The 12,521-nt window shown below is 47.7% G+C and overlaps 1 protein-coding gene across 3 annotated transcripts in view; it reads left to right on the top strand.

The window, feature by feature from the left end:
• HECW2 (HECT, C2 and WW domain containing E3 ubiquitin protein ligase 2) overlaps positions 1–12,521 on the top strand; it is a 363,970-nt gene that overhangs the window by 242,119 nt on the left and 109,330 nt on the right. For all 3 annotated transcript variants that reach the window (XM_047720962.1, XM_047720963.1, XM_047720964.1), the window contains 3 exons: positions 2,217–2,317; positions 2,762–4,126; positions 5,102–5,197. In XM_047720962.1, the coding sequence (XP_047576918.1) occupies positions 2,217–2,317; positions 2,762–4,126; positions 5,102–5,197 (1,562 nt within the window). The remainder of the gene's footprint in view (positions 1–2,216; positions 2,318–2,761; positions 4,127–5,101; positions 5,198–12,521) is intronic.

Genomic DNA, 12,521 nt, shown 5'->3' with positions numbered 1-12,521 from the left:
AAAAAAGAAAACACCCAAAAAATAAACAAAAGAGAAATATTAAAAAAAACAAAAATAAAAACAGATAAAGATAAATAAAGAAGGAAAGAGGACAGGTGACTCCTCTGACAGGCCCTTAACAAGGGATGAAACCCTTAGCTCAGCTCTCTGAATAGGAGGATTTCCTGTATTTGTACGATGAATAGTTGAATTGAGTATCTGGCCAGTTTGGCTAATAAACAGCACTAACACCTGTTAGAATTCTTCTTTCCAAGCAAAGAGTGTCATTTGTTAATTAATTTGTTAAACAAATATGTGTGTATACATATACCGTGTCTACTGAATGTTAAACACCGTGTTCAGTATTGGGGATACGACGGTGAGCAAGACAGATGGAGGCAGCTCTTTTCTTACAATTCCTATGAAACATTTGTTTCCTAGCTCAAATCCCTCACTTTTATAAATCGTCCGTTATCAACACCAACACGCTGCTGTTACTGGCTGAGGAGAAGATGAGGATCAGTTTAACAGAGAAAGAGGTTTTATTATTCCAGGACTTAATGTCCAAAGGGATGGGTGAGGAACCACAATGTTGAGGACAGGCCCATGTAATTTGCGGCTAGGTTCATGCCTTAGCGGGCAGAGATCAGGCCCCTCTGTGGGTTAGGTGCTGTCTAAATTCTGGGAAGACCGTGGTAAGAGAAAGAAAAAGACAGTCCTGGTATGATGCAGATTATAGCCATTATACAATGTTACTTGAACACTTTAATGTAAAAGTAGTGTAACTATACTAATGGTAAGATATGCCTGTATACCCCTTTGCAGAAAAGATTTTTGAAAAATACCGGCTGAGGTAGGAAAGGCATGATCAGAATAGCAGTTACATTTAGATGAGCCATGAGTAAATCACGTCATTAAAACGCGTGCTCCTGAAAGCGGCCTAGAACCGCTGAGAAGACATAAAGCGGGACAGTGGTATGTGAGTGCAGAGCGGGGGATTTGTGGTCAGATGAATCTGTGTTCTAATCCCGGCTCTGTCCCGCAGTACTTGTGTCTGGCCTCAGACGAGTCACCCACCCTCCCCACGCCTGGGTGTCCTCCTCCAGAAAACAGAGCCGCCACGTGCCTCCCAGGGTGACTGAGAGACGTGCAGGCAAAGCCCTTAGCAGAGTGTGTGTGGCCCATGTGAAGCCCTCACGCTGGGAAACGAAAGCATTTTAAAAACATCGAGATAAAAACTGTCACAATGTTTCTAGGGAAGAAAAGAAAAAGAAGAAAATAATCTTACAGTTTTAAGACATTCTTGCTAAGAAGTCAGAAGGAGCCCCAAGAGCTGGACAGGGATTTTGCAGTCACACGTGTTCTTTTAAAGGGGTGACGTCTGTGTGGAATTATCCTGAGAAGGTAGAGACGGACAAACAAAACAGTGACATGCGCTAATAATGCACAGCAGACTAGTGGCTCTAAGCGGCACAGTCATGCAAATAGAAGGCAAAGGCGTTGTTTTCCTCCTGAAGTCGCCAGTAGAGGGCAGTGTGAGAGCACTGTGTGTGATTTCATACTTTCCTTTGGTTATTTTCTTGTATGAAGAAAAAATCAGATTGAGAATGAAGGTTGCTGCATACAAGGTCATGATGTAATTGCATTTGACTTTGATTAAATAAACAGATTGAGGCCGGAATAGAGGGCCATGGTAGTCAGGGACAGACACTTCCCATCCTGCCGTCTTCCAACTTCCAGCTCCTATGCCTCAAGTACACTAGCGAAATGTCCCCATGTCCTTGTGTGATAGTCCTTACCTGTCGTGTCCTTGTAGGACCAGTTTCCTATTCTGCTAAATGCTGAGCAACCAGGCCCTCTACACTTTTATACCTCAGTCAAAAAATACCAAAACCTTTCCCAGCTCCTTGATGACTTCAGAATGATATTTTCCTGGTTGCTGTTAGCAGTGAGAGAGCAGATCAGTCCCTGTTTAAGAAAGTCATGTCATACTGTGTTGCATTTTCAGCTTATAACAAGATTTTGTTGCATCCTGGGATTATAAGTATAAGGAATTATAAGTATTCCTTTGTTGGAATGCATCATATTACGTTGGATTATAACAGGCTTTGGAGCGTTGTATTTTCTGGTGAGTCGGAAAGTGTTAAGAGAAGTGCGTGAGATTTGCAGGTGGCCTGCTGGATGAGGGGAAGGCTGACAGCGGTGTAGTAAGGAAAGAACCATTTCTCCTCTTACAGTGATCAGATGCTCAGCTACAACCTTGGCCGCAGGCTCCCAGCCGACCACGTGAGCGGGTACCTCCAGTTCAAGGTGGAGGTCACGTCTTCTGCGCACGAAGGTGAGAGAGCTGTATGACTACATCGCTGTGGGAAAACCTCGTTCAGTCTGAATCCATTGTCCGTTGACATTGGAACAGAATTTGAATTTGTGTCCTGTTGTGAAACTAAAATAGCTAATCCACGATTACCTCCTGAAGTTTCCCAAGCAGATGGGCAAGCTTGTTTCTCAAAAAATCTCTCTTAGGTTTACTCCTGCATTGGGAAACTGAATTCTAGAATTTCTAGGAGTAGTTAACGCAGACACTTCATCGGTCACACTGACCAAAAGATACTAGTTCAGTAGTGAGTTGCTCATCTTTGCCAGGCAGCGAAACCGTGAAGAAGGCTTGCCGGGATGACCGAGTTTGTTGAACTGGTGTGGGAGGGAGGGCAAAGGGACTGAACATTAGAAGTTCTTTTTGTCATGACTGCTTTGTTTGAATACATGCTGTTTTCTCCTTCAGATGCTTCTCCAGAAGCTGTTGGCACAATCCTTGGGGTCAACACTGTGAATGGAGACCTCGGAAGCCCTTCTGATGAGGAGGACATGTCGGGGGGCCATCACGACAGCCCCGTGTGTTCCAATGGGCCAGTTTCTGAGGACAGCGCTGCTGACGGGACGCCCAAGCATTCTTTCAGGACTAGCTCCACTCTGGAAATAGACACAGAGGAGTTAACCTCCACGTCCTCGCGGACCTCACCCCCGCGAGGACGCCAGGATTCACTCAATGATTACTTAGATGCGATTGAACACAGCAGCCATTCCAGGCCGGGCCCCGCCTCCTGCTCGGAGAGGTCCATGGGCGCCTCGCCCAAGCTGCGGAGTAGTTTTCCCACCGACACGAGACTCAACGCCATGCTTCACATCGACTCCGACGAGGAGGACCACGAGTTCCAGCAAGACCCGGGCTACCCGTCTTCCTTGGAGGAGGAAGGAGGCTTGATCATGTTCGGCGCCACGTCGAGAACGGACGACGCGAGCCTGACGTCGCAGACGAAGCCGGAGGACACCCCGGCGGAGGCAGAGGAAGCGTCCACGAACGAGGCCGCGTCCTTGGAGGAGAAGCCGGAACATCCTCCGGAGCCGGCGCAGGCCTCGCTGCCCGCAGGCCCGGCCCCCGAGGAGAGCGAGAATGGCGCGGAGGCCCGAGCGGGCGGCGAGCAGGGCAGCGGCGAGCTGTGCGACTCGCAGGAGGCGGACCAGGCGGCGAGCGGGGCGGACACGGCGGCCTCGGACGCGTCGGGGGGAAGCCGCCGCGCCGTCAGCGAGGCCGAGTCCCTGGACCAGGGCTCGGAGCCGTCGCAGGTGTCGTCGGAGACGGAGCCCAGTGACCCGGCCAGGACGGAGAGCGTGAGCGAGGCCAGCACCAGGCCGGAGGGCGAGAGCGACCTGGAGGGCGCCGACAGCTCCTGCAACGAGAGCGTCGCGACGCAGCTGTCGTCGGTGGACACGCGCTGCTCCTCGCTGGAGAGCGCGCGCTTCCCCGGGACGCCCGCCTTCTCCTCTCAGGACGAGGACGACGGAGCCGGCGCCGCCGAGCCCGCGGGCGGCGCCGCCGGAGGGTCCCCCGTGTCCCTGCGGGCGCCCAGCCCTTCGCCGGGGGTGGCGGCGCCCGGGGCGGACGAGGAGGCGCCGGCGGAGGACTCGGGGGACTCGGCGGCCTCGGGCCCTGCGCCGCGACAGGAGGAGGCCGGGGAGGTGTGGCGGCGGCGGGGGAGCCTGGAGGGAGCGGCCGCCCCGGAGAACCGGCCCCAAGAAGACGGCGACGCCGGGGAGGCCCGCGGGGCGTGCGAGGGGGCGGCGGCCCAGGAGGAGGGCGCGGCCGGAGGTAGGAGCCGGCGGGGCTCGGGCTCAGGCCGCCCGCGAGGGGAGTCTCGGGTTGTCCCTCGTGTGTCCCGTGCTGCGGGTCTCGCGTCCGAATTCTGCCCCGTGGGCTGCGCGGGTAGCTTGGTCTTCCGGACAGATGTCCCACTGTTGGAGTGAGAGGCCTGTCAGGGGTGTCCGCGTCTCCACCGCGGCTCTGCGCCGGCGCCCGGGTTTCTCAGTAGAAACGCAGACGGGCCGGCGGGGTCGCCGTCGGGGGCGGGTAGCGGCTTCGGACCCGCGTAGGTCACGGGCCCAGCAGGGCCGAGCCCGCGCTCTGCGAGCGCCACGACGTGTCCGACTCTGCGGCACGGAAAGTGCCACCAAGTTGGGTGCTGCCTCCTGACACCGAAGAACGCGCTGTCTGAGCGGCGGGGAAGCGGATTCACACCCACAGTTTGCATTTTGTCTCCGTGAACACGGCCGGCAACGTTTCCTTCGCTGCCTCAGGAACTCTCAGGATAATTCCTGCGCCCGGAGAGCCCAGACGCAAAAACGGGAATGAGTGTCCTTATTCTGCAGCTTTTTTTATTTTTATTTTTTTATTTTTACCTAAGGTGTCCCTTTCTTCTTCCCTCCTCCTGTCTTCCTTTTCTTCTTCTTTCTGTTTCCTTCATCGTCTTGTGGCCATGATGGGCCCCTGAAGGCCTGGGGTGTGACCAGGACCAGCCAGGAGGGGAAGGGGGGGCGGTGGGTGCAGAGGGACATTCCTCTGCAGGACCCTCTTCTCCTGAGCGCTCACCTCCGGCTCTTTTCTTCTGTTTCTGGGCCGAGAGAGAGAGACACAGAGAGACAGAGAGGCGCAGACAGACAGACTAGGTCCCGGATGTATGTTAGCTGTGGTGGTTGTTTGGGTTTGGGTTTGGTTTGGTGTTTCAGAGACTGTTTTGACACTGAAGGGGAAAACGCGACCCAAGCCCCCTTTTCTCTTTAATCCTAGGTTCTCAAGCCAACGGCCACCAGCCATTGAGATCGCTGCCTTCCGTGCGCCAGGACGTCAGCCGCTACCAGAGGGTGGACGAGGCTCTCCCTCCAAGTAAGCCCCTGTTAGCGCGCAGGTTCACGCCCCGAGGGCGCTAGGGCGACAGGCAGATCCTTTCCACAGGACCGGAGGGCGGATGCCCATTGCCCGAGAGGACGGGCTCTCAGGGCTGCCCCTTGACAGAGCAGCAGCTGGTGGGGAAGTTGGGAGCTGAAGACTCTGGCACTGTCCTGTTGGGGGATGGGGGCAGCGGGGTTGGGGGTTGGGGGGCAGCACACACTGTAATAGAGTCGGTGCTGTAATTGGGGAAACTGAACCAGATATTTGGGGCAGTTGAGTTCATAATAGAAAATTTTAAAAATTATGCCTGACAGCAGCATGAATGTTCAGTCAGGAGACAAACTGGTACGATCTCTAAGAAAATCCTCACTCTATGGGATTTACTTCTTTCTGTTCACTTATAGCATTTTACGTCATTAAGTGCAATGTTCTGGTTTTCTCCTTGGGGATATGCAGAGAAGTGTGAATAATTTCAGGCATTTGTCTACCATTTATGTGGAGCATGACAATTCTCTGGGCTTTTGAAAGATATGTCATTTCTTTCTTTTAAGAAACATGTGACACTTAAAGGGGGATGGTTGAGGATGAGGGATTCTGGGAAAACAGTTGTACAACCTCTATCCACAGGTCTGAGCGATACCCATGGCCAGTAATAATCTGGACATCATCTAAGTTCTGTTTAACTGTCTAGGATCCCTTAAAGCAGTATTGCTCTTTAAGAGCAAGTATTTTGATGAATAGTAACAAAGCTCAGTAAATTCTGCTTGTAGGGGAACACATTGGAAAATATATCTTTCTGCATTATTGCTTTTCCTTCTTATTCAGTCTCTCAGGTCTCCCATCCTATAGGGGATCCTAGCAAGATGCTGATGCCCCTGTATTTTAAAAATGATGGGACATAAGAGCACCTGGGTGGCTCAGTACGTTAAGCGTCTGCTTTCAGCTCAGATCATGATCCGAGGGTCCTGGATCCAGCCCGAGACCACCTACTTCAGGGGGGGTATCTGTTTCTCCCTCTCCCTCCGTTGTTCCCCACCCCCACCCTGTGCTCATGTAAGCCTCCCATCGGGCTCCCTGCTCAGTGGGGGTCTGCTTCTCCCTCCGCCCTTCCTGCTGACAGGCTCTCTCTCTCAAATAAAAAAAAAAAAAATCTAAACAAAAATGGTGGGACATAAAGGCAGGAGTGCAGGAATATGCATTTGTAGGGCTGAAATGCTGAGTGCTTAGTTTTGGTGAGTGTTAACAAAAAAGCTGAATGGTACTGTGTACAATTGGCCAAAATATTGGCTTGATTCTTTGGAAATTCTGTTGTGAAGAGCTCCTCCCTTTGCTTATGTACTTTGATAATTGAGGGTGGTTATTTATAGGAAATACATATTTTAAGCAACTTTTAAAAATAGACCAAGAGATTAATTAACCAGTGTGTCATCTGAAGCAGGTGGAGGAATAAAAAGAATTCCTTATTGTTTACCCCAGGAGAAAAGATTAGAGATGGAAAAGAAAAATACCCCTGGGAGGTAGTTGGATATAATAGGAAAAAAATGAATTGGAAACATGAAGAGAGGATTCTGGAAGACCTTTGTTTGTATGTGTCTGTGGATTAGTAGTAATTCGAATTTCTGAGGCGTTGCATCACATCAGAGTATGGGTAAACGGCATCTTCTGGCCACATCTAGTTGCTCCGAATTTTATTGAACAATGATTTTGGTTCCAGATTGCATTTGATAAAGGCAGGTACTTTTCTACTGAAACTATGGCTGCTATTTGTGATATTTCAGTGCATTTGTTTAAACATTGATATTTGCATTATATAGAATTTTTTTTAAGATTTAAAAAAACAGTTGGTTTATTTTAATAAGTTGATATATCTAAGAGCAAAAAAGCAATTTAATAGTGTATCCAATTTAATGAGTGACTGAAAAGGAGAAAATTCTTTCTTAAAAAAGTATTTTTTTGAGATTATTTATCTGACAGGGGCGCCTGGGTAGCTCAGTGGGTTGAGGCCTCTGCCTTCAGCTCAGGTCATGATCCCAGGGTCCTGGGATCAAGCCCCGCATTGGGCTCCCTGCTCAGTGGGGAGCCTGCTTCCTCCTCTCTCTCTCTGCCTGCCTCTCAGCCTACTTGTGATCTCTGTCTGTCAAATAAATAAATAAAATCCTTAAAAAAAAAAAGATAATTTATCAGACACAGAGAGAGATTGAGCATGGAGGAGGGATTGAGGGAGAGGGAGAGAAAGAAATAATCCTCAAGTAGACTCCCCAGGGAGTGTGGAACCCCCATGCAGGGCTCCACACAGGGCTCACTCCCAGGATCCTGAGATCATGACCTGAGTGGAAGTCAAAAGCTGACCACTTAGACTGACTGAACCCCTCGGGTGCCCCAAGAAGAGAAAAATTCTTAATCCCTTTTATGGAACGTACAAATTTGGGTTTTTCTATGATCAAGAATAGGTTACAGATTATGGTCTGAGCCTGATTACTGTTCGGCTCTGTCCTCACACTGTTTTGGCCCTTCCTGTTCTCAGGTCTGTCTCATCCTTTTAACACCTTATTTAATCACGTGGCTGCTCTGCTAGTTGTCTGTCCCCAACCTAACCAGTTCTCTGCCTTCCTTTCCTAACTGGACAGCTCTGCAACCACCTCGGGCCATGCCTCCTACTTGGAGCTGTGGCATTCCACATTCCACACTGTCTTGTGCCTTCTGCCTTCATGCAGGGTCTCCGAGGAGGCTCGGCCATGGGGTGCCTGGTTGGATTGTACAGATTAGTCTGTCCCTTAAATGACCCGGCTAAGAGTTGTGCTTTTAACACTGTGAATTATGACACTCAAATGTGCCTAGTGCTTCATAGTTTACAGAGCATGTTTACCTACTTTATTTTTTGTTCTTTGTTACACTTTTATGAAGTAGGTCAAGTGGGTAGAAATTGGCTAAAATGATTCTTTAATTTCATTGATGGAGAAACTGAAGCCCAGATAAATTAAGTAACTTGTTTAAAATCTCTCCTTCACTAGTTGAGACAAAGTCTTAAACAACTTCCTTGTCCTCTATCAGGTATTCTGATCTGATATTAGAAGGGAAGGGACTCTGGTGCGGGTAGATGAATGTAAATTTTGAAAGTTACTTAGCAGCAGAGTAGTGGCATATGTGATGGTGTGTCACCTGCTAGATACAAGCATCACCTTAAATAAGAGGTTTTGGGGGCTTCACTGAAGCTTTCTTCCATCATAGTGTTTTGAGGTCAGACCTAGGAAGGCTCAAAAAGCATTCAACTTTCTTCTCATTCTGCTGGATTAAGATTACTCAGCAGGACTCTTCCCCAGGGGCCCTGAAGTCTAAGAAAAGTGGTTGTGGCGACAATGTGAGCATTGCCCAGACAGGTTTGCTCTCTTAAGCCTTTGTATCAGACTCAGAAGCACATTTTCCTCCTTGTGTGGGTCACTGTCCACAACCCTCGGCAGGGCAGGCTGCTGAAACATTGTACCTTGGGCTTTGATGCCCTCCCCCCCCCCATTCTTAATTCTTGCTTTTCTTTTCCTAGTTATTATTGTGTTACTTGAGCTTCTTTCACTTTAAGAACCTTGTGTACCAACATACAGCGAGGAAACCACAGCAAACTTAGGCTTCTCTCTGAAGATTCACAGACACGATGAAGGGGATCAGTGGTGTCCCTTGCTGTACCTTTTCCCCATCACAGCTAATCATGGGTGGTCTGTGCATCAGTGTTACAATGTAGTCTCTGGACTCCTGTTTGATCTCTTTTTATGTAAAGCAGTTTTCCATGTTTGTTTGCTTCTTTGTCTAGTCTGATTCCTCCTATCTCGGGAACTGGGACCTGATCTTGGACTCGGTCTAGAGATGACAAAGCTGTAGCGATGTTCTACCGATTGTTTTTAGAATCTTACTCTTGCTTCAGGCCACGGGCCCTGTGCTATGACCTTGTGAGCTGTGTAACACCAGCCCCTGGCTGAGAGAGGTTCTCGTGATCCATATGGTACGACTCTGTACAACTCCAGGTCTTAAGGGCAGCACGGCAGTGTGGAGAGCCTTCCCTGGAAATGGCTTAAATCTGAATCCGCACTGAGAGCCTTCAGAATTTGTTGATCTTTTTTTTTTTTTTTTAATTTTATTTTATTTTCTTGGTGTTCCCAGATTCATTGTTAATGCACCACACCCAGTCCTCCGTGCAATACGTGCCCTCCTAATCTTCTTCTGAGGTGATGGACGGCCCTGGCTGCTGGAGGCAGGTCAGGGCCGATGAAGCCCACTAGAATGTCATCAGCATGACAGATCTTGGTCATTTTAGCGTGAAGATAAGCTCAGCCCCTTCTGAAAAACTTTCATTTTATTTTTCTTACTGGCTGTGGTATAATTGTGACTTAATCCCTTGCTGCACTGGGGACAAAAAGGAGCTGTTGAGTGTTTTTCCCCCAGAAGGGTAGGAGTTAGGAATGGGATTAGACTCTAAATGAACCATCTAGATTAGTGGACCCTGGTAGGATCCCAGGGTTCTTGCCACGGTGTTAGGACCAGCGCACTACTTAGGTGGTAGGTTCAAATGGGCTGGTCTGGAGAAACACAGGAGAAATGTTTATCATTTTTTTGTGGTTGTGCTGCACTTTCATTATTAAAGCATCCTTTGAAATGAAAGTTTAAAATAAGGCTGTGAATCTGAAAGGTATAATTAATCTAACTTTCTACTATGTTTAGGGCTAGGGGCTCTTATTTTCTAGAGCTTAAAAGTGAGTTTTAAGAGCTGAATTGATACTTCTAATCTAAAAGCTACTTTCTTTAAAAATGGATTTAAGGTCCACCATAGACAGCTATTTGAGATTTTTAAATCTTTTTTTTTTTAAATATGATATACAGACAGAAAAGAGCACATTCCGCCTGCTAAATCCTCCAAGACTGAACATAGGTGTGTGTCAGTGCCCCGTCACTGGGGCCCGGAAGTCTCTTTGGGTCCCTTTCAGTCACTAACCTGCCTCCTAAAGGGGAAATGGACCTACTGAGCTGACTTCCAAAATCACAGATAAGTTAACTTACTTTTGTACTTTGTACAAATGGTATATACCTCCTTGAGTGTTGAAATAAGGAAAAACTAATCTTTCAAACACAGCTGTCCGTCATCTACCGCAAAAGCTTAATTTTTTCCTTAGAATACCTTCAGTTCATTATAACTTTATCATCTCACCCTGTGGTAAAAACACCATGGTTTATATGATTTCTTATACTGGTTTATACATTTACTTCCCAATGTTCAGTTTCCTCGTATTTCTAAACCCACTTATAACTCATTCAGGTCCCACTCAGGTCCTCTCAACCCCTTGGTTCTCATGGTTCATGCTTCCCCGGAATTGTCCTCCTTTCTGTCTGTCACCAATCTTCTTCCCAGTCTCAGCACGCTCCCACATGTGTTCACGGCCTCATGTCATCACCAGTTGGACAGTCCAGTGGAGACCAAGGTCTAGTGTGAAAGGACTGGGAAAGAAGCCTGATGAGATGAAGAGGGATCCCAGGGACGACCCGTGCTCCCTTCCCACATATGCTGATTCTAAAAGTTGGAAGTTAAGACCTTCCTTGCTCCGCCTCCCTCCGGGGCCCTGCCTAGGGATTAATGCTGTGACCGTGGCCTCGGTGTACTTTTACACACTTTCCAACTCTCATGTCCCCTGTTGCCCAGCTGTTGAAAGGGGGCTGTTCTGTTTGAGTCTCAGGGTGTCTCAAAGTCCAGCAGCTCCTGGATCACAGTTAGAGTCTTTTGGATGAAGTTTTGTTTCTTGTGAGCCTCTATGTCATGACCTCTTAGAAATCTAGCATTAACACCATGGGTTTGTCTAGTAACTTAACTGCTTTAAGTTCTTATAAATTTATGTCAGCGTTCCTCAGATTTTAGTGTGTCTAGGAGTCACTTAGAACGGTTGTAAAAAATGTAGACGACTGAGTCCTAGCTTCAGCTAGTCTGACCTTGCCCATCCAAGGTATGTCCTGGGAATCTGCATTTTTATTGATCCGCAAAATGATTCTGATACCTACTGCCAGAGTCCCACACTTTGAAAAGCATTTCTGTAGGTAACAGTTCTCAAACCTTATTATTGCCATGAAGCTCTTTATGCAAATAAAATCTTATGTGCAAGACCAGTAGGCTCAAGAGGTAATACTGGGGCTGCAGTGGCTGACACTGGCTTGGCAGGTCCTCAGGACCTCAAGGCCCCTGGCTCTATACGGCTAAATTAATTAGAGTTTAGTTGGCAAATGCAGGCCCAGACATGAGATGTTGATAGGCTCTTACTAAACCTAATGTAGAAAAATGGGTGTCATTTTGAAGATTCTTACAATTTTAGAACCGAAAGGGACCTTAGCTAGGTATCATTCTGCCCTCTGATTTTTCAGGTAAAGAAACTGTGGCTCAAGGATGTAGTGATTTGTTGAAGGTCATGGAACAAAGGTGTGACAAAGCCATGGCTGGAAGCCCCAGGCCTTCTGCTTCCCGCTGTGGTGCACACATCCCAATACATTGTTCTCAGACGCATTGTGCCCTGATTATACACCCCATTTTACAATATGGCAAGACAAGGAAGTCAATGCCAAGTTCCTAGTCTTCTAATCCTGCCTGATTTTATCATGGTTTCTGAAAGAACTCTGATGCTGGGCCGTGAGTTCTCATATGCTTACTTGTACCAAGAATAAACTAGGCCCTGTATAAAAATGTGTAAGAAACCATACCCACCTCTCTCCACCCTGCAAGGAAACTTTGGTAGATAAATTAGAGAGCTGATCTTCCTACAGACACCTCTACTGTCTTTGGATGGAAGGGTACACTTGGGTAAGAGCCAACAACAGAACAGCCTTTCCAACCTAATGCTAAGCGTCCACTTGAAATCAACAAGACAGCATTTCTCTTTATGGGATCTTAAGTAACTTCAGTGTACAGGTAGGACATCTGATAGGGCTAGTCTTAATGGGCATCCAATGTTCCACGTTCTTTGAAAGCAGATTTTTGGACCTAATTTTCTTATTCTCATCGCACACAGCGATGTCTTTGTTGAAACACATTAAGGTTATTCCTGGAGTTTGTGGGAAGTGACCACAAGAATCATTCTTTGTTATGATTTTATGTTATTGAAATTACTTGTTCTTTCAGTTCATGTTATATGTAACGTATAGTGGTAAATATATGTGGAGATTCCCCACTCTCCCTCCTCACCTATTTTGTTACCCATATGGCCTTTATAGAGACCATATTCTGTGGGGTAAATTCCTATGTAGTTTGTTCAAGGAAAAAGTTCTTTCTTTGAAGATTTTTTACTTTTTGTCAGAA

Source organism: Lutra lutra, chromosome 3 (genome assembly GCF_902655055.1).
Source record: "Lutra lutra chromosome 3, mLutLut1.2, whole genome shotgun sequence".
Taxonomy (NCBI): domain Eukaryota; kingdom Metazoa; phylum Chordata; class Mammalia; order Carnivora; family Mustelidae; genus Lutra; species Lutra lutra.
The sequence above is the reverse complement of the archived record's forward strand: the minus strand, read 5'-3'. Positions and strand labels throughout refer to the sequence as shown.